At 61.8% G+C, this 21,453-nt stretch overlaps 1 protein-coding gene across 3 annotated transcripts in view; it reads left to right on the plus strand.

Moving 5' to 3' along the window:
- The window catches only part of OSBPL5 (oxysterol binding protein like 5), a 64,619-nt gene that overhangs the window by 29,560 nt on the left and 13,606 nt on the right, over positions 1-21,453 (plus strand). Inside the window, exons 2-9 of one of the 3 annotated variants that reach the window (XM_060019477.1) lie at positions 7,891-8,047; positions 9,304-9,386; positions 15,135-15,215; positions 15,484-15,585; positions 16,685-16,888; positions 18,201-18,285; positions 20,372-20,543; positions 20,922-21,114. In XM_060019477.1, coding sequence (XP_059875460.1) covers positions 7,912-8,047; positions 9,304-9,386; positions 15,135-15,215; positions 15,484-15,585; positions 16,685-16,888; positions 18,201-18,285; positions 20,372-20,543; positions 20,922-21,114 — 1,056 coding nt within the window. In that variant the 5' untranslated portion in view covers positions 7,891-7,911. Of the gene's footprint in view, positions 1-7,890; positions 8,048-9,303; positions 9,387-13,152; positions 13,227-15,134; positions 15,216-15,483; positions 15,586-16,684; positions 16,889-18,200; positions 18,286-20,371; positions 20,544-20,921; positions 21,115-21,453 lie in introns of those variants that run through there. The other 2 variants (XM_060019478.1, XM_060019479.1) reach the window with 2 other exon arrangements.

The following is a 21,453-nucleotide window of genomic DNA, read 5'->3' on the forward strand; positions in this document are numbered from 1 at the left end:
TGTCCGGGAGACATCAGCACCCCTGGGAGAGCCCCGCAGTGTGCGGAGGACTTCATGTCAGCAGCCAGCCCCGCGGCACGGGCAGTGCCTCGGGCGTGAGGTCACCCCGGGGGCCCAGATCCAGCTGCCTGGTTCAGATGCTGGACCTGAGGGTGGGCAGCCCCGACCCTTGACCCTCGGCAAGCCCCTCTCCTGGGGGGCTCCTGCCTCCCCTCCCCGTCGTCCTCCCCGCTGCCCTGCACTCCCGCCTGGTTGCACAGCACCCGTCCTCTCACCGCCCCCTCCCCGTCCCAGAGCACTGCGACCAGGATGCAGTTTGCATCAGAAACTCAAACTCTCATTTGGGACAGGTGGGCGGGCAGGGTCTGGGTAGGACAGGGTGGGGTCAGGCCTGCAGCGGGGACCACATCCGATCAGGCCACAGTGGCCCGGGCTTCCCAGAACTGGGCGGCAGTGGCCTGATGCAGAGGAAGTGGCAAGTGGGCGGTGCCCAGGCCAGCCGATCGTGGTACTGAGTGTGCCAGTTGGCCCCGTGTCGGTCAGGAAGCCAGGTGGGCGGGCGCCAGGGCCTGGCCCTACCCGCGGCCATGTGATCTGGCTGAGTCAGCCGAGAACACCCAGGCAAGGCCTCGAGCAGGGCAGGCCGCTTCCTGCCCCTCTCCGCAGGGCTCAGGCACCCCGAGGTGGCCTGTCTGGGAGCTGTCTCTCTGGGGGAGACCCGGCTCCCACCACCTCCCCCAGGATCCTGTACCCCGCTTCCTTTCTGCCCCTGCCCTCAGCCATCTTCAAGGTGCACGGGGACTGGGGGCGTAAAGCTCTGCCACCTCGCGGGGACCCGGGCACGGTTCAAGCCACTGGACCTCAGGCTGGTCTTTTCTGCTCTCGGGGCCTCTTAAAAATGAGATCTGCTCCCCTCACCTCTCCGATATCATCAGAATCACATCAGGTGGAGTAATACCTATGAAAGGGCCCGGGACGCGACAGGGGTCCACAGCACAGGTCCGAAGTTCTGAACACCGGTCTGGACCCGTCAGGGATGCGCCCACAGGCCACAGTGCGCTGAAGGGGCCGCTGCTCCCATGGGGGCTGCTCAGGCTGCCCAGTTTGAGCCCAGATGCCAGGTCCAGCTGGGGGACGGTAGCCGGGACATGTTTCTGGACCCTCATGAGGGGCCTCCTGGCAGGGACTTCATGGCCACTAGCCTTGGGACCTTAGCAAGTGTCTGGAAGGCAAACGTGTGGTGTTGACATGATGGCTGCTGTCCTTTAACTGATGGCTGCTGTCCTTCCCTGGGATCTGCTGACCTGTCCACTGGGTGTGCAGACAGAGAGCCAAGCGGGTGGGTTCACGAGGCTTCATCCCTGAGCTTATCTGTGATTTCAGAGCATTTTTCCCCTCGCCTTTTACGATCCGTTTTGTTCAAGCAGAAGTGAGTGCGCTGTGAGCGCAGGCATGTTGGCGGTGGCCGGGCTGCCAGCGCCTGCTACTCCTGCACCCACCAATTAACAGAGGAGCCCCCCGTGGCCCGAGCCGCACCTCCCCTGCCCAGGAACTCTTGCCCTCCTGCCCTCTAGCACAGTTAGGCCAGTTGTGACACTCAGCCACTGGTGAGAAAGCTAACCAGGCAGCCAGGAACTCACACTGGGTTCACCGTCTCGGCCTCTGCAGGGGACTTTGCCACCCCCACTCAGAGGAACCCCCCTTTACAAATAGGGGCTCAGAGACGAGCATGGCCAGCTGAGGCCACACAGCCAGTCCCACAGGCAGGACTGGACCTTTTCCCAGGCTCAGAATTGTCCCCCCCACCTCCGCGCCTGCAGGTGGGATGCGAAGTGAGTCCAAGATTCTGTTGGATTCCTTCTCAGAGCCTCAGCCCTTCCCACCGAGAGCTGCAGGCGGCTCCGCGGATTCTGGCCCCAGATAAGCGGGCTGGGCATCCTGTCTGTGCTCGCAGATAAGGCACAGAAGACCTTTCCTTACAAAGATCACATTGTTCTGGCCCGAAGGTGGGCCTCTGGTGGTGGAGGGAGGGGACAGTGTTTAGAGGCAAATAACTGCTCGGAAGGCAGCTTCCAGTGGGGGAGGGGAGGGGCAGGGTGCAGGCACCCAGGTGGGGCAGGGTGGGCTCTGTGCAGCTCTCCAGGCCTTGATGTTGGCCAGGCGGCCTTGTTTAGGGACAGAGAGCTTGTCACCTACCAGGTGCCCGAGCAAGTGCTGGAGCTCAGGGACATGGGGCTGGCCCGGGCGGGGCCGAGCCTGACCTATACCCCGTCTACTCTGGGCCAGCACCACGTGGGACCCGTCTGCCCCCGACGCTGGGGGGCCCTCGTGCCCCAGAAGGGAAACGGAAGCCGAGGAGCCAGCTCAGGCCGTGCGGGGTGAGGGCGGCCAAGCCGGAAGTCGGAGCTGCCTCCCGTCCTGGGCTCCCTTATCTGTCCCCCTCATCTCCCAGGTGGCCCGGGAGTGGCAGTGGGGCAGGAGGAAGTGGGGAGCCCTAAGGAAGCAGACCAGGAGGCTCCTGCGGTTGACAGGAAGACTCCTGAGCCGGGGTAGAGCTTGAAGTTCAGCTTGTCCGGCCCCTGCTGCCGGGCAGGGCTGCACCCAGACACCACCCGTGGATACGTCCCGCCTGCGGCTGCAGGACCCTGATGGCTCCTGGCAGTGATGTTTCACTCGAGGCCCCCATGGCGCCCATCAGCCCGGGCCTTCTGCATCCTTGGGGTGCAGGCGGGGCACAGGAGTCTGGGGCAGGCTGCAAGGAGGCTGCTGGGACGCAGAGGACGCCGGGGAGGCGGGTCCATCCCTGGATGCCTGGACAGCCACTACCTTGCCCAGAGCAGGGCTGCAGGAGGGGCCCCTGCCCTCCTTGCTCTGGGCCCCCAGGGCTACTCCCTGGACCCGCGACAGCCCTGACCCCTCGCAAGCCCCCTTGCCAGCGTGAGCTGATTCATTCTGGAAATGCTGCATCGGCCCTACGGGTGCCCGGCCTGAGTGGGTACCCAGGGGTTCAGGCAGTCGAGGAATCAGCTGGGATGTGCCCCACGGCGGAAGCCCAGCCCGGCGGGGAGTTAACGCATGGACTGAACTAAGACACGAGGGGTGTGTGCCTCGGGCCCCAAGACGGGCAGACGTGCTGCCCCCGAGAGGGCTAGGGTCAGGGTTCCTTCCCTCTGCGGGGACCAGCCGGGAGGAGGAGTGGTGGGAGGCCAGCCCTGCCTGTCCTGGAGCTTCTCGGGCCAAGGGGTGGGCCCGCCTAGACGCCTGCCTCCATGGGAAGGAGCTTGCTCAGACGGACAAACCTGGCGGTCCCAGGGGCGGGGGGCTTGTCCCCAGGGGCACGTGTGCCTCCAGGGCTGGGATTCCTGCTTGCTGGGTGGGCCGCGAGGGCTCCGGCAGCAAACCACAGCCCGCCGTCCCCCAGAGGTACCACCACTGCCAGGGCCTGCAGGAAGCTGACCACACCTGCGCCCTCAACCCTGCGGGTCAGCGTGGGCACCGCCGCCACGCCTTCCCAAGCCCCGGGGCTGGCTTGGTCTTGGGTCTGAGCAGGGGCTGCAGCGGCTTCCCTGCTGAGCTCAGGCCTGCAAAGCCCTCCCCCGAGGCTTGGCCAGGGCTGGGCAGTCCCAGGCCACAGACCTTCTCCCCAGCCGCCGCCCCTCCTCCCGATTCCTGAGCTCCCCCTTAGGGGGCCCGGGGGCCTCTGGGCTGGGGGCCCCCTCTTGCTGAAACACCCGAGGCTCCCGCACAGGGATGCCAGGGCCCCTCACGTGCTGTGTCGGGGGCCGTCTCACCGTGTCAGGGTGCCCTTGGGCTCCTTCCTCCAGACCCTACGGTGTCCCCTCAGACACCTGGACTTCATAATAACGAGGGCCAGGTGAAGCCACGGCAGCCTCATTTATGGCAGCGGGGGAAGAATTCAGGCAACTGTAGGCCGAGGGCGAGCTGTGTACGGGCAAGCGTCACCCCAGTAACCAAGTGTAACGGAGCCCCAGTAACCAAGGGTAACGGAGGGCTGTTACTGTGGTCGGGGTACAGGCCAGCCGTCAGAGGTTGGGGAGGCCAGTGAGGGCAAGGCACATGGTGGCCCGAGATGTCTCAGGCGGGCAGAATCCAGGCTCCAAGGGCCCAGGGCTGGGCCCAGAGACAGCGTGCCCTGAGCCCTTGGGCAGCTGGAGCCCAGGCCAGGACAGAGGGAGATAGCTGCCCGCCGCGGGTGTGGTCCCTGGTTGCTGGCTCAGCCTGGGAGTCTACTTCCTCATCCGCCTCCCTCCCTCCTCTCTCCATCCTCATGGACTGGCTCCCATCCTCACGGGTCTGTGCTCCCTGGGCTACGAGCCTTCAGCTTTCCCTGTGAGGTGCAGAGCAGCAGACAAGGTCATGGTCAGCCCAGCATCGGGCTGACGGTCCTCCCAGCTTGGAGCCTCCAAGGGTCCGCAGACCCGCCAGGTGCCGGATTCCTCCTGCCTCCTGCCAGTGCCTGGAGGGCAGGGCCTCAGTCCTCGGCCGCACCAGGCATGGCAGGAGGCCTGGGACAGGAACCTCACCAGGGTTACCGTGAAAATCGGCCCCCAAGCTGACGCTGGCCAGAGGTTCCTCCCCTAACCCGCAGAGGAGGGACGAAGCCCAGGGGCGTTTGCTCCGCTGCCTTCATTCACCCCAGGCTCTGGGGTCCCCAAGCCCTGGAGCGGAGTGGCGCCCACGCCCACTGCAAGTCCCTGCTCCCGGCCCTGGGGAGACTCAGCAAACGGGAGGGACAGTGCTGTCCCCTTTCCTGGAACTTGCATCCTGGGGTGGAAGAAAGTTGACACAGAAGAAGGCATGTAGGAGCAACGGTCCAGCGACTTGGACTGTTCCACGGGGATGTGGCATTGTGCGAGACAGAGGGGTGGCAACCTTCTGGGAAGGGACATTTGAGCGGAGAGTGGAATTTGAGAAGGACCCAGCCACACGGACGGACGGAGATGTGGGCGAGGGCGTTCGGTGGCGGGGGACGTCAGAGCAGAGGCCCCAGTGGGCACTGGCTTAGCGTGTTCAAGGAACATAACGGGGGCCAGTGTGTCTGGGGCAAGTGGGTGACAGAGCCAGGCAGGGAATGAGGTGGGAGGAGCGGGCAGGGGTCCTGACGGCCTGGAAAACAGGGACAAGGAGACAGAGGCCGGACTGTGTTCTAAACACAGTGTGGAGCCTCTGGCGAGAGGGGCCCTGGATTTAGCTCTGAAATGAACGAAGCAGCATCTCTCCCTCCTTGACCCCAAACGAGATCAGAGACAGCAGCCAGGGGTGGGCATTGGGAAGGCCGAGGGGCTGCGTGTACACCCTGAGGCCTTGCCGAAGGAGAGGGGCCACCTCGCTGTCCGAGTGGGTCAGAGGGGGGCCTTTGGGGACCCGTGCCTGCTCTGGGGTGTCAGGACACAGAGGGGGTATCCATGGGTGCCCGCCGGCACTGCACTCGGATCTGTGGGGGTCTGTTCTGGACCAGCTGTTCAGCCATTTGGATGTCACCTCTGATGTACCTGATTATTGGGCAAATAGGAAGGAAGGGGGGAAGGGAAATCAGGCTGCTCTTCTGAGAAGAGAGATTCACGGAGGAGGGAGGGGAGAGAGTTTGGACGGATGGATCGATGGATCGATGGATGGTTAAATGATTGGATGTTTGGATGGATGGATGGGTGGCTAGGCGGTTAGATGGATGGACAGATAGGCAGGTGGGAAGATGGGTGGCTGGCTAGCTGGATGGATGGATGGATGGAAAGGAGGGAGGGAAGGTGGAACGGAGGATGGTATATATGAGCAGATGGTGGGGCTCACAGACTAATGAGTCCCACTGGCCGCTGGTGGTTAGCTGTGCTGGGGGAGGAGAAAGGCAGCCAGTGACCTCTGTGCCCTCCCCACCCTGCCCTGGTAGAGCCGGGGTGCATGGCCAGATGGGGGAGCTGAGATGTGTGGGCAGGAGCCCCTCTCCCTGCCCCAAGTTTGCAAGACTCAACCCCTAAGAGACATGCAGCTCCAGGTGAGGAAGGCCTACCTGTGTCATCCCTCCTCACGCGTCCTGGGGCCTCCAGGGCAGGAGCGGGTCTGACTCACCGCGGCTGCCAGCCAGGTGCTTGGAAGATCTCAGCTACATGAGGAAGACGCGGCGGACTCCTCTCAGGTGCTGGCTCCCTGGCCTGAGACACGCCTGGGGAGTCAGTGAGCGAGCACTGAGACTCTGCAAGCAGGGGCTGGGCTTCCAGACTCCCGCCCGCTCCTCCCCACAGTGGTTTTGCTAGAAGCTAAGCTGAACTGGTGAGAGGGGGGGACTCGGGCCAGGATTGAGAGTCAGCCTACTTGACTCAAACACAGCCATTGCCAATGAACAACTGTGCGACCTGGGGCCCCAAATCCCAACCTCTCTGAAACCAGTTTCCCCCTCTGTGAAATGGCAGAGGTGACAAGCTTAGCCAGGTGACACGGTAGTGATTAGGAAGGGTGGGGCCCCTGGGCCCACTGCAGCCTTGGAGCCCCCCCACTCTGACCCCTGGGCAGGGAACACAGAGGAGTTTCCGGGGCTGCCGACGGAACCCTGGGCCACCCTGCCTACTCCTGAAGCCCTGCCCGGGTCCACTCGCCCACCTGTCACAGCAGGAAAGGCTCTGTGTTTCTGCTGCCCTGCCCAGGAAGGCCCAGGGCCAGGGGAGAAAGCGGGAACTTTGTCCTGGGCTTGGCAGGAGGCCACCGGCCCACCCGGGAGGCGGCAGGAGGCACCCCTGGGCCTTTAGAAATCGGTCACTGGGCCTTTACGCAGCTCGTCCTCAGGGAGTGGAAAGAACCCAGGATTCCGAGCCGGAGTTCCTGCTCTGCCAACATCGGCCAGGCCGTGACCACAAGGCGAGGCCATCAGCTCTTGGAGCCATGATTTTCGCATCCATAAAATGGGCCGACGTCGGTGGCGGGGTGCCGTGCACTGGGAACTGCTTGCCCCAGCCCCACGCAGGGCGGGGCTGCGAGGGGGCAGGAGACAGAGGGAGCTGCCTCTTTCCTGATCTGGGCAGACCGGGGCAGCGGCAGGGCTTGGGAGGGCGCGGCAGGCACCTGAAGGACTGGCCGTCGGGCTCCCCGGGGGCCGCTGCTTCCTTTGGGACCGGACGCTGGTTTGGGCAGTGCCGTGGGGCAGGAAGGTGATGTCTTGGGTGGAGCGTGGGTTCGGGTGCACCTCACCGTAAGCACGCCTGCACTGCCTCTCCGAGTTAAGGCGCTTTGGGTGCAGGGATCAGAAACCCAGCCGGGAGCTGAAGCCGGGGAGGGCAGGAGGCGGGGTCTCGAGGCGCCCTTAGGTGGGATGGGCAGGCCAGGTTCAGGGACGGCCCCAGCCCCATGCCAGCTCCCCCGGGGGCTCTGTGGCCACCTGTCTGGGCAGCCCTTGGCCCCCTCCCCTGCGTGCACCAGTCGCTGTCTTCCCACCACGGAGCTCCATCCCCTAGCGGGGGAAGTCTGGTGGCCCGGCATGGGTCAGGGGCCCACCTCAGCTCCACTTCACCGTGTCCAAGGTCCTCCAGAGCCGACTTAGTGCCGGGCCTGGGGGGCAGGGGGTCCTGCCACAGCTATGGCAGCCAAACTTCCCGCGGGGCCGGTCGGGGCCTGGCCTCTGCCATGGGCCCTGGAAAGCCTGAGCTTGGCCGTGAAGCCTTCCCTGGGTGACCCGCAGGCCCCTCGGGCCCTCGTCCCATTTCTGAGACGTCCCCTGAGTGGGGACCTGACTGTAAGACACGGTGGCCCCGACCACTCGGCCCTGGCTCTCTGGCGGGTCTCTGGTCCCCTTGCCAGGGCGGGTGGAGGATACCCCCTCCAGGCCCCAGGCTGCCCCAGCCTCGGCGTGAGGCGTGACCAGTACTCTCCCCTCCTTCCTTCCAGAAGCCCCCCAGTGCCCACGCCATGAAGGAGGAGGCCTTTCTGCGACGACGCTTCTCACTGTGTCCGCCCTCCTCCACCCCTCAGAAAGTCGACCCCCGGAAACTCAGCCGCAACCTGCTCTTGGGTGGAGAGAATGAGCTCGACTCTCTGGGTCCAGGTCAGCGTCCACATGGGAACCCGGTCACCTGGCACGTGGGCCATGGGTGGGGACAGCCAAGCCTGGGCCCTCCTCAGCTTTGAAGCCCAGCTGTGTGGCCTCAGGCAGGTCCCTTTCCCTCTCTGTGCTGTCCGGGTTGGGGAGGGAGGGCGTCGGCCTTGCTCTGCTCACACCCCAGCCCCTGGTGCCTCCCGGTCAGGATGGCTCTCCCCTAGTCATTGCTTCTCCACTTCCTGCAAGGACCTGGCAATAAACCACCAGCCACAGGGAGCTGGTGGGAGTGGCCCGTCAGGCGGCCTCAGGCCTCCTCTGAGACCATGGCCTCTTCTTCCTGCCCGTGAACCTGAGCTTTAGAAACCCGCTTCAAAACAAACAGAGCTATATGGAATCTAAAAAAAAAAAAAAAAATGGTTCTGAAGAACCTAGGGGCAGGACAGGAATAAAGATGCAAATGTAAAGAATGGACTTGAGGACACGGGGAGGGGGAAGGGTAAGCTGGGACAAAGTGAGAGAGTAACATTTACATATATACACTGCCAAATGTAAAACAGATAGCTAGTGGGAAGCAGCCTCACGGCACAGGGAGAGCAGCTCGGTGCTTTGTGACCACCTAGAGGGGTGGGATAGGGAGGGTGGGAGGGAGACGCAAGAGGGAGGAGATACGGGGATGTATGTATACGTATAGCTGATTCACTTTGTGATACAGCAGAAATTAATACTCCATTGTAAAGCAATTATACTCCAATAACGATGTTTAAAAAAAAAAAAACGGAGCCGGGCACGGGCAGCCGCTCCCCCCAGGGTCGAATCCAGACACCTCACGCCCCCCACCCCCTCAAGCGAGCTACAGAGGAAGCCTGCTGGGAGGGGCGCGGGGACAGTGTCCGGCCACCTCCCTCCGAGGGCCCAGCACTGGGGAGCAATGGAATTCCAGCCAGCGGATTTGGGGCGTGGGGGAAAGCCAGGCGAGGTCTGGGTACCCTGAACTGAAAACAGGGGGCCTGTCTTACAGACCCCAGAGGGTGTGCCACACCAGCGCCCAGGGCACCCGGGCTTCTCCCAGCGGTGACACCCCCTCATGACGCTGACTGGTGCTCATTAGCTCTCTGGTCCCGCAGCCACCGCCTGGGCTGGCTTCCTGCCCCGCCCAGGCCACCCGTGCCGGTGCCCGTGCCTCGCCTGCCACACACTGGGCAGCGGCGGAGGGGCTGCCCGGCAGCCATGCCCCGGTCCTCATGCCGGCCACTCTCTTGCAGGGAAGGACATGGAGCCCAACAGCCCATCGCCGCCCAGAGATGAAGGGCCCCCGACCCCAGGCTCTGCCACGAAGGTGCCACCGGTAGGAGCCCGGCTGTGGGAGGACCCAAGGCAGGGAGCCTGCCCTGGGGACGATGGGAAGTGGCTGGAGGGAGGGGACAGCAGGGCTGCCGGCCGAACCCACCGTTGCCAGCCCTTGGCTCTGAATCAGGGAGGCTGCTGGAGCCGGGGACGGAGTCACAGAGCTTGTGAGTTGTTTATCAAAGCCATCTTCTTGAGTAACACAGGTCGGGGATGCAGGGCCCGGAGGAGGCTGGGGCTGCCAGGGGGCCTCAGGGACAGAAAATCATGGTAAAAGGAGGCCCCGGGCTCTTCGGTCATAGGGAACCCACCCAGGTGTGAGCGCATCCTCCCTCTGCCTGTGTCTGTGCTGCGCCCTCCACCCGTGCACCCTCTTCAGGGCAACGCCGAGTTCGGGGAAAGGGCACGCGCACACATAGATACACACACAGTTACACACACAGATGCACACAGGCAGACACACAAATGCACATACAGACACACAGATGCACACACACGGATGCACACCATACATGCACACATGTACACATGCATACACACAGATGCACACACAGATACACATACACAGATGCGCATACACACAGATGCACACATATACGCACAGATATACACACACAGATGCACACACACACACACACACCACGTGCTCCCCAGCCCAGCGCCTCTCAGCTGGGGCCCAGCCGTGCACCTCCAGGCAGAAGCTCTGGTCCAGGGAGGGTGTGGGGCCCCAGGTACAGGTGCCAGGTTGTAGACACGCCCTTCCTTCCCCCAAGGGCCTCAGGCCAGGGGAGCCACGGCCCCCAGTTCTGGCGGTGCGGCTGGGGGGCTGGGGGCACATAGAAGCCAGTTCTCCCCACCCTGACTGCCCCGTGAGACCCAGAGTGACAACCGCCTGCTCCTCTGGGACCCCACGCCCTCCTCTGTCCAACAAGGAGTGTGTGGCGGTCCTCCCTGTGTCCACTTCCGGCAGGGAAGAAACCGGACCTTTCGTGGGTCCCCCCTCAGCCAGCGTTTCCCCGCCTCGGTCCCCAGGGCTGCCGGCTGCTGGGAGTGCAGTTGGAGCGCCTGCATTTGTGTGTGTGGAATTTTTTTAATTAAAAATCTTTTTTAGATTACAGTAAAATACTCATAACAAAATGTACCATCCTAACCATTTTTAAGTCTACAGTTTAAGTACGTTCACATTATTATGTCACCATCACCACCATCCACCCCGAGCACTTTTTCATCTTATAAAACTGACAGTCTGTCCCCATTAAACACTCACGTCCCACCCCTTCCCCAGCTCTGGGCCCCGCCGTCCTACTTTCTGTCTCTATCAATGTGACTCCTCTAGGGACCTCCCGTGAGTGGATCGCACCGTATTTGTCCTTTAGTGTCTGGCTTATTTCACTTACTATAATGTCCTCATGTTCATCCAGGTTGTAGCTGGGTCAGAATTTTCTTCCTTTTTAAGGCTGAATAATATTCCAGTGTGTGGCTGGACCATACTTTGTTTATTCAGTCATCTGTGTACGGACACATATATTTTTCTAAGACACAGATTTATTTCATGAAAACACGGCTCTTCCTTCTACAACCCAATAAAACATTAAACCCAATAAAACCGCAGCAAATGCTATCAGGAACACTCGGTTCAAATTTCAGATTTCACCCATTCAGAAATGATGTCTGGGCATCCTCTCTGGGTGAGGCCCACACCGCGGTAGGTGCTGGGGATGGAGTCGTTGGTAAAAGAAAGTCCCTCTCTCCTGGAGCTTGTGTTCTAGAGGGAAGACAGGCACCAGACAAAACAAGTAAGGTCTAGAACACGTCAGAGGCTGAGGGAGGAAAGAAAGGACAGCTCTGGACACCCCCAGGTTCTTTTCTTTTTTAACAATTTTTTAAAATGTATTTATTTATTTATTTTTGGCTGCGTTGGGTCTTCGTTGCTGCGCGCGGGCTTTCTCTAGGTGTGGCGAGCGGCGGCTCCTCTTCGCTGCGGTGCGCGGGCTTCTCACTGCGGTGGCTTCTCTTGTCGTGGAGCACGGGCTCTAGGTGCGCGGGCTTCAGTAGTTGTGGCTCGTGGGCTCTAGAGCGCAGGCTCAGTGGTTGTGGCACACGGGCTTCGTTGCTCCGCGGCATGTGGGATCTTCCCAGACCAGGGCTCGAACCTGTGTCCCCTGCACTGGCAGGCGGATTCTTAACCACTGCGCCACCAGGGAAGCCCACCCCCCACCGAGACTCTTAAGAGCGACTTGAGACTGTTCTAAAAGGCACAGCTTGGGGAAAGATACAAACTCTAATATATATGTGATAAATGTAAAGTATTTAATATATTAATATTAGATATCATATACAATAGAATATAGCATAACACAGTATCATATCACGTATAGTAACATATCAGATATGTGATATACCAGCAGTTCTTTATGTATACACACACATATGTGTATATATATTATATAGTTTTTCCATGAGATAAAATTCAAATAACACAAAATTAACCATTTTTGATGAACGATTCAGTGACACTTAGTGCATGCACAGTACTGTGCAACCGTCACCTCTGTCTAGTTTCCGTGACCCCAAACAGACGCCCTCGCGGCAGTCATCCCTGCAGCCAGCCCTGTGCTTTCCCTCTCTATGGATTTGCCTCTTCCGGACATTCCATATAAACGGAGCCCTGCGCTGTGTGGGGTTTTGTGCCGGGCTCCTCTCCCTGAGCCTCATCCGGGCTGTGGCAGGTGTCCGTGCCCCTGGAGGGATGGACCACAGGCGGCTCGTCCGCTCGTCAGCGGGAGGACATGTGGACCGTTTCCACTTTTCCGCTGTTGGGAACAGAGCTGCTACGAACACGCATGTACAAGTATCTGAGTCCCTGTTTTCAATTCTTTGGGTTTATATCTCAGAGTGGAATTTCTGGGCCATCATGGTAACTCTGTGGCAAGATGGAATTCTAGAAAGTTCTATAGTTGACTTTTGGGGGAAGTGCCAAAATGTTTTCCACAGCGGCTGCCCATTTTACTTTACAGCCCCACTGGGGGAGAGTAAGGGTTGCCGTTTCTCACCTCCTCAAGAACACTTGTTTCTGTTCTTTTTTAAACCCAGTAGGTGTGAAGTGATGTCTCACTGTGTTCGTTTGTTTGTTTGTTTTGCGGTACGCGGGCCTCTCACTGCTGTGGCCTCTCCCCCAGCGGAGCACAGGCTCCGGACACGCAGGCTCAGTGGCCATGGCTCACGGGCCCAGCCGCTCCGCGGCATGTGGGATCTTCCCGGACCGGGGCTCGAACCCGCGTCCCCTGCATCGGCAGGCGGAGTCCCAACCACTGCGCCACCAGGGAAGCTCCCTAAATCACTCTTTTAAAGGCATTTTTAGGTTTTTGGTCAGACTCCCGCGTTCATGGTTCTGAGCAGCATGTCTCACTCCTGGGGGTGCTGCATTATCGCCCCACTGTGCCTTGAGGTTCAGTGGCCCTCGGGAACGAGCAGAGGGGTCTGGTGGGCCTTGGCGGGGTCCCCAGCATGGCTCTAGGATGGAGGAGTAGGGGCACTGTCTGCAGTGACCCAGCCCGGTGGGGCTTGGGGGGCCCAGGAGCAGAGGGTTGCAGGGCACAGACGCCCCATCCCGTCCACCCCCCAGCCCCGCTGTCCCCAATCGCACCTCTCTCTTCCTCTGTTGCCCCCCAACAAGCTCCTTTCAGCGGCATCTGGTGGAAAGCTGGGCGGCAGGGAATCGGCAGAGGGTTCATTCACTCATTCACTCATTCATCCATTCATCCAAGATGCTCACCGAGCTCCCAGCCGCTGGTGCCAAGGGGATGCTGGGATGAAGCCGAGCCCAGTGGAGCTCTCGACAGTAAGCAGAACCGTCTGTGTGGCTGTCACTGCAGGAGATGCCCAGCCGGCCAGGGGTGGCTGGTGTCATCAGCGTCTGATGCCAGCAGGGTGGGCAGAGCCGTCTTCCTCCCGGGGAAGCAGCTCAGCGGGGCCTGAGGAAGGCGCAGGGGTTGCTCAGCAACAGGGAAGAGCATTCAGGCTGGGGGAACAGCACGTGCTAAGGAAGCTGAGGGCACCAGGCATAAGAATCCCAGCTCCCCGGGAGCTGGAGGGTCAGCCCGGCCCCCAGAGGCCTGTCACTCAGCTCCTTCTCACCACTCCTGCTTCAACACAGAGGGTGCTTCTAGAGCAGAGTCCCCCAGGTGCCTCGTCCCATGTCCCTGTCTTCCTGGGATCCCTGCCTGAGTTCAGCCCCAGCTCGGCCCCTCGCGAGCTGTGTGACGTCTGGCAGGTTCTGAGCCTCTCTGTGCCACAGCCGCCTCACCTGCAGGGCGTGGGTAGTAAGAATGCCTGAAGCTGCGCTGGTTCCCGTGCACACACATGCTCTCCAACCCCCTCTCTCAGCCCCTGCTCCCTGGGGGCGGCCTGTCCCTCTGTTCTAACCCCAGCACCCCAGCACCCGAAGCCATGCCTGGCACGTAGTGCCGTGGGGACAGCCGGTCCCCGGGACAGTTCCGGCTGCAGCCCTGCCCCTGGCTCTGCAGCCTCGGGGGTCACTGCACCTCTCTGTGCCTCAGTTTCCTCATCCATCGGATGGGGGTAGTAACTGGGCCCGCCTCCTGGGTGGTCGTGAGAAGTAGGTGAGCAAAGGCAGTAAAGACCTGAGAGGACCTGGCAACGGCAGAGCGGTCGAGAGCATTGCCTTGCGCAGGGAGGAAGCTGAGGGCCGTTGGCCTCTGGTCCTCTGGGCCTCCCTCCCTTGCCTGGAGGCTCGGGGTGGAGGCGCTCAGCCCAGAGGACGAGCAGGGCAGGCAAATTTCTGCAAAGGACCAGAAAGGGAACGTTTTAAGCTCGGCAGCCACACGAGCTCCATCGCAAGAACTTGCCGTGGCCGTTAGAGCCAATGCAGCCACGACAGCAGGCCAACAATGGGCGCGTCCGGTGGCCACGATCACCTGATTGGTGGATGCGGAAATCTGAATTTCATCATTTTCACATCTCACGTTGATTTTTTTCCCCCCCATCCCCTTAAAAATGTAAAACCCGGGATTTGCCTGGCGGTCCAGTGGTTAGGACTGTGGGCTTCCACTGCAGGGGGCGTGGGTTCAATCCCCAGTCCGCGAACTAAGATCCCGCAAGCCGTGCAGCATGGCCAAAAAAAACCCAAACAAACTGTGAACCCCATTCTGGGCTCGCAGGCCCACAGAAGCAGGCCCATAGCCTTTAGTCCTGGCTTCTTCTCCCCACTCCCCCACCCCGGCTGCCATTTCCCCGTCTGTTAAAGGACCGAGGCCCCACCCGCTCCCAGATCCCTGGATGCAGCTGCCTGGTGGGTGTGGCCGGCTGCACCTCCTCCCTGCAAGCGTCGGGAGAGGGCCTGGGCGTTGCCCCACCCAGCAGCTGCTGTCAGGGCACTAGGGATGGGGGTCCCCACTGCATACGTGCGCCCTCCCTGACCAGAAGCTGGGCGCCAGGTGATGGCTAAGATGGACGCCTCCTGGGCACCACGGGGAGGGTCATTGCTGTGTGCCCAATACGGGCCCCCAGGGAGGGGTTCCACAGACACGCCCCCGGTGACCCACCCCAGCTCGTGTTCACATGCCCACCTCCTGAGGCCTGTTCACGGCCCCCACCCCCACGCCCCGGGGCAGGGAGGGGGAGGGACGCCTTTCTCCCACCTCCTGCTTCCTGCGCCCGGCACCACCCCTCACCGCCGCACACCTGTCCTCTTCTCCCCTCCCTCCAGCAACCTGAGTCTCTCTTGCAGGCGGAATACAGGCTGTGCAATGGGTCCGACAGGGAATGTGTATCCCCGACAGCCAAGGTCACCAAGAAGGAAGCTCTCAAGGTGGGCCCAGGCCTGGGGAAGGGGCGCGGTGTGTCGTTTGTTGGATGAATGGGCACCCCAGCCAGTGAGGCCACACCTCCACCCCAGCCTGCCAAAGGGAGGGGGACAGAGTGCACCCTGGCCACCTCCACACCCCCTCTTCCTGTCCTCTCCCTGCCCCCCTCTTCACCCCTGGCTAGACGTGGAGGCCCTCGCGAGTAGAAGGCCCCCCGGGAGGGCCAGCCCAGGGCCTTCTCCCCTGACCCACCTGCGGGTGCCCTGGGCCCAGGCACAGAAGGAGAGCTACCGCCAGGAGAAGAAGCGCGCCACCAAGCAGCTGCTCAGCGCCTTGACAGACCCCAGCGTAGTCATCATGGCCGACAGCCTGAAGGTGAGCGCGTGTGTGTTCCAGCACTGGCCAGGCTCCCGCGGGAGGCCTCCCCCAGGGACAGTGCAGGGTCACCAGCCACTCGGGAGACGGTGCGGCATGCTGGCTGCTGCAAACTGTATGTGTCCTGGGGCTGCCCTGACAAATGACCACAGGCTGGTGGCTTATGACAACCGAAGATGATTCCCAGGTCCAGAGGCCAAAGTCCAAACTCAAGGTCCTGGCAGGGCCAGGCTCCTTCCCGAGGCTCTAAAGGAGGGTTCTTCCTGCCTCTCCCAGCTTCTGAGGGCCCCAGGCATCCCTGGACTTGTGGCCGCGTCCCTCCAGCCTCTGCCTCTGTGGTCACCTGGCCCCTTCCTGTGTCTGTGTCCTCTTCTCCTCTTATAAGGACACGGTCATTGGACCAGGGCCCGCCCTGCTCCAGTGCAGCCTCATCTTCACTTGGTCACATCTGCAGAAACCCTATTTCTAATTAAGGTGGGGGGCCCTGACCTGCTGGCGGGGGTCCCAGAGTGCCCATAGAGCCCCCTGCTGGGATACAGGAGGGAGGTGAAACTCGGACTTTGGGAGAAAGGACCAGGGTTGTGTTCAGACCTCACTGAGGCAGCGAGAGAGTCCCTCAGCTCCCAAGCTTCAGTTTCCGCCTCCGTACAGAGGGGGTAAAGCTGCTGTATCCCGGGGCTGCCACGAGGGGCAGAGGAGACAAGGGGACCAGGGAGCCTGGGCTTCTACAGAGCCCTGGGCCCGCGTGGCTCCTTTTCTCTGCTCCACGAATAAAAAATTAAGTACAAAAGTGAATATTTAGGATGAGAAAAGAAATGATCACAGGTTTCAAAATCACACAGCGGACAATTGCAACAGTCACATCCGATTCCCAGTTCCCCCAGGGCCCTGGCAGGGCCTTGAACTTGAGCTCCATGGACTTCACCAGTAAATCTGGCTACAGCATCCTCCTTTGGATTCACCGTCATTCAGAGTTCCTGTTAAATCCTAAAAGAGAACTCTGCCCGGAGCGCAAAGCCCTGTGTATCTGCCCCTCCCCGAGCCGCCCAGATGCCCCTGGGTCCCGGGCAGGCATGGACGGCAGCGCCCCTCCCCCCAGATCCGTGGGACCCTGAAGAGTTGGACCAAACTGTGGTGCGTGCTGAAGCCGGGGGTGCTGCTCATCTACAAGACGCCCAAGGTGGGCCAGTGGGTGGGCACGGTCCTGCTGCACTGCTGCGAACTCATTGAGAGGCCCTCTAAGAAGGACGGCTTCTGCTTCAAGCTCTTCCACCCGCTGGACCAGTCCGTCTGGGCTGTGAAGGTACCGCAGTGCGAGCCCTGGGGCTCGGGAGGGCCAGACGAGGAGAGAGCCCCCGGGGGCAGGTGGCTGTGTGGGAGGAGAGCACAGATGGGCAGTCAGGAGGCTCACCCTGGGGCCCCAGCGGCACGGAGTCCAGAAATGGGCGGACAGTTCCAAGGGTTAAGTCACTCAGTGGCCAGGGGATCAGATGTGGTCACTGGAGGTTGGGGGCGCTCAGGGCCTGGGGGCCCCATGGGATGAGATCACACCTCGAGCCGTGTCCAGAGGCTGAGGAACGCGGCCATGTGAGGGCAGCTTCTCTGAACCCAGACCTCACCCTCATAACCTGGGGGCTGCCCAGCCCAGGACCAAAGGGGGTCAGGTTGCCAAGTGAAATCCTGAATGCCCAGTTAAATTTGGATTTCAGAGGAAGATCAGAAAGTTTTTTTTAGGGACTTTCCTGGTGGTCCAGCGGTAAAGAATCCGCCTTCCAATGCAGGGGACGCGGGTTCAATCCCTGGTCAGGGAACTAAGATCCCCCATGCCGCAGGGCAACCGAGCCCGCGCGCCACAACTACTGAGCTCACGTGCCTCAACTAGAGAGCCCCCATGCCGCAAACTACAGAGCCCACGCGCCCTGGAGCCTGCGCGCCACAACTAGAGAAGAGAAAACCCGCATGCCACACCTAGAGAGAAGCCAGCGCGCTGCAATGAAAGATCCCGCGTGCCTCAACGAAGATCGTGCGTGCCACAACTAAGACCCGACGCAACCAAAATTAAATTAAAATAAATAAATCTTTTTCTTAAAAAAGTTTTTTTAGGATAAGTATGTCCCAAAAAGAAATGAAATGGAGTTATTTGTAGTGAGGTGGATGGACCTAGAGACTGTCGTACAGAGTGAAGTAAGTCAGAAAGAGAAAAACAAGTACCGTACGCTAACACATATATATGGAATCTAAAAAAAAACCACACTATGTCCCAAATCTTTCGTGGGGTATACTTATACTATGTATGTAATTTTTCTGAGATTCAGATTTAACTGGGTGTCCTGGATCTGCACAATGCTAATTCTGGCCACCCTAAAGTGGGGGGCTCAGAGCTGGAAAGCCAAGGGTGGGACCACCAGCTAAGAAGGGGGACCGAGCACCGCGCCCGTTCACCTCTCTTGCCGCCTGCCACGTCTGCGTGGTCAGGTGCCTGACCCTGCCTAGGGGTCCTGAGGCCCCGGAAGCGTCCACGCGTGTCTGAGTGTGGGTCCACATGACCGCACAACCTGTGTTTCCACCCATCCCTGGCCCATCCCTTGGGTGACGCCGGGTCTCTGCCTCTCCAGGGCCCCAAAGGTGAGAGCGTGGGCTCCATCACACAGCCCCTCCCCAGCAGCTACTTGATCTTCAGGGCCGCCTCCGAGTCGGACGGTGAGTACCTTCCTGCCCTGCTGGTCTCCATGGTGACCCCACCTGAAGCGCCCCTCCCCTTGGTGGGATTTAGGCCGGGTGTATGGGACCCCGGTTCGGACCCCTTCACCGCCATCCAAGGAGGCAGCCTGGTGTCAGGGGACGAGCCCGCTATTCACCAGCCCCCTCTCTGGAGCCTCAGTCTTCCCCGTGGGCAAAAGATGAACAGTAGCACTGTCTCCCCCGTTGCTATGCGAATCTGATGACCTTATTTAAAAGCAACCAGATAACAGTTACTGGGTGCCAACCACGTGCCAGGCACCACTGAATCAGCAAATGCTACTGTTACCATCCACGTTTGACACATGCGGAGACAGGTTGGGTGAACTGCAGGTGAGAAAGTGCTGGAGCCGGGACGAAGCCAGGTTCCCAAATCAGCGCACGTGTTTGGAGCGCCCTCTAGTGGCTGCCCCGAGTAAACGCGGCTGCCCACACACACACACACCCCGACCCATCGCCGAGCCCTGAGGGCCGGCGCCTCCCAGGGATCTGGTGGAAGACTCCCACCCCACCAGCAGTTCAGGGCAGGCAAGGTCCTGCCCGAGGCAGCCTGGCCTGACCACTGGGCTCCGGCCCTCCCGGCTGGGAGTCTGGGGCAGGCGGCCGTCCCTAAGGTGCCATGCCACCCCCTGGTGGCCAGACGCTGCATCCACGCTCCAGGGGGCCGTCCTGAGTCCCTTGAATGCCACCCTCATTTCCCCAGCCCGTCACTCGGTGCCAGGCCCCTCGTGGGCCCTGGGACGGGATGGGCAGCTAGTGCTCCCATGGAGCCTGCAATCTAGTGCGAGAGAACACCAGCAAACAAGCAGACGAGACCAACTGGGCTGAAGCATGAGCTGAGTCCCTGATGGGGTCGGGGGCCGTGGTCAGGGAGGAAGGGCATCCACAGCCCCTTTGGGTATCAGGGTGGGCTTCCTGGAGGAGGAGGAGGAATGGACTCGAAGGATGCGTGCTATTCAGGATGTCTAGTCCCTTGGGGCAACCACAAAAAACGCACGTCAGGGCCCCGGGCCCCACTCAGCAGGTGTGGGTTTCCCAGCTCTCGCCTGCGGGTTCTGCTCCCATGAGCACCCCACCTTCCACCACCATGACCTTTCAGCCCTGGCTGAAAGTTGGAAGGTTGGTATCCAGCCAAGCCTGCAGTGAAGCCCCCCCCCGCAGGGTGCCGGGTGTCCTCCTGATGACCAGGAGCCACCCCCCCTGCAGGCCCCTCCTCCACGATCCCCTGCAGGCCCCTCCCCCACGATCCCCAGCGCCCCTCCCAACGCCAGGCCCCGGGATGCACCACGGAGAGTTAGGGAGGGAAATTCACTGTCTCCAGGAGGGAGACACTGAGGCTTTGGAGAAGGAAAGAACCAAGTTCAAGGTCCTTCAATCCCAGGTCCAGCCCGCGGGCGGCCTCTACCAGCAGGGCTGCAGGGGGCTGAGGATAAGGGCTGGGGGCTGGAGGCGGCTGGCTCTGGCCACCCCCCCACCCCCCCACCCCCCCCCCCCCCCCCCCCCCGCCTCCCCGCCCGCCTGGCCCTCCCCTCCCCCCGGAGCTGTTCCAACACCAGGGGCTGCCTGTCTGCGGCCTTGGCTCCGCAGCCCCTCCCCAGCCTGCCAGCCCCCCTCCCGCCCTGTGCTCCAGGCCAGGAAAGCCCTCAGCGCAGAGACGCCCTCCTGCCCCGACCCGTGGGGGCCAGTCTCCATCAGGAAGGGCCCTCACCCTGACGCCACAGGTGGGAGCTCGCAGGGCCAGTTTCCATCAGGAAGGGCCCTCACCCTGACGCCACAGGTGGGAGCTCACAGGGCCTCTGTGCAGAGTGGCCTGAGCTTGCTACATGTATGACCTTGGGGGGGTCACTTACCCATCCTGGCCTTAGCCCTTGTCTGTGACGTGGGTGACTGACAGTGTGCTGGGAGTGGGGTGCTCCTTGTTGAAGAACGGAGGGATGGGGGCGGGCAGGCTCCCTGACAGAGGGACAGGAAGCTCCCCAGTGTGCAGTGGGTGCCTCCCCAGCTGGGGGCTGCTCATCGCCCCTGACCCCCCCCCCCCCCACTACAGGCCGCTGCTGGCTGGACGCCCTGGAGCTGGCACTGCGCTGCTCCAGCCTCCTGCGACTCAGCACATGCAGGCAGGGCCGCGACGGGGAGCCCGGGTCCTCGCCAGATGCATCACCCTCCTCGCTCTGCGGGCTGCCCGCCTCGGCCGCCGTCCACGACCAGGACCTGTTCCCGTGAGCAGGGGCGTGGCGGGCAGGGACCAGCCTCTCCCGGGAGCCTGCTGGGGACTCCTGGGCCCGGGCCCTCCCTGGCACCACCGCACGGGGTCTCCTTGTACGTGGGGAGAAGATGGGGGGCAAACGCCACCGAGGTCTGGCTGCCCAAACCCCAGGCCAGGAGGCAGGCCTCCTCCACTCGAGGTGGACCGGGGAGCCCCAGGGTGTTCGCCTGTGAACTGGGGCTTATAGTGTCAAATGCCCATCGCTGAGGCTCTTCAGCACAGGGATGGGGCTGAGGCGCCCGGCAGCGAAGGGTGCCCCGGGTGAGGGTACTGGGGGGTGTGCCCAGAGGTGGGCGTGACCAGCAACCCACGGGCGCCGTCCACCTTCCAGACTGAACGGGTCTTCCCTGGAGAACGACGCTTTCTCAGACAAGTCAGAGAGAGAGAACGCTGAGGACTCAGATAAGGAGACCCAGGACCGCAGGCGGAAGGCCGAGAGCGGGGGCGAGCCGTCGGAGGCCCCGGGGCGCCCCGCGCGCAGAGGGACCACGTACGTGGTACAGGAACACGAGGACCTGGGGGAGGTGAGAGCCCGCCCTGCCTGGAGCTCGGGCGCCGCCCAGCACCCTGCATGCAGGGTCTGCTACCCAGCGGGCCGGGGCACGGGAAGGCCAGGATGGCGGGACTCAGGGAGAGCCGGGAGGGCCGCGGGGCTCTAGTGAGGGTGCTGGGGGGCCACAGGGCAGGTTCAGGTGGCGGCCTGCCAGGGTCCAGGTGAGACCTTCAGAAGGTCACGGGGCAGAGGTGGAGCCTGGGACCCGCTAAGGAGGAGCTGTTGTCTGGACAAAGCTGACGGTGCCCTGGACCCGGGTTGGGGTGGGGAAGGGAGAAGGGGTTCAGGGCGCGTCCAGAGGCAGACGGGC

Source organism: Delphinus delphis, chromosome 8, assembly GCF_949987515.2.
Source record: "Delphinus delphis chromosome 8, mDelDel1.2, whole genome shotgun sequence".
Lineage (NCBI taxonomy): Eukaryota > Metazoa > Chordata > Mammalia > Artiodactyla > Delphinidae > Delphinus > Delphinus delphis.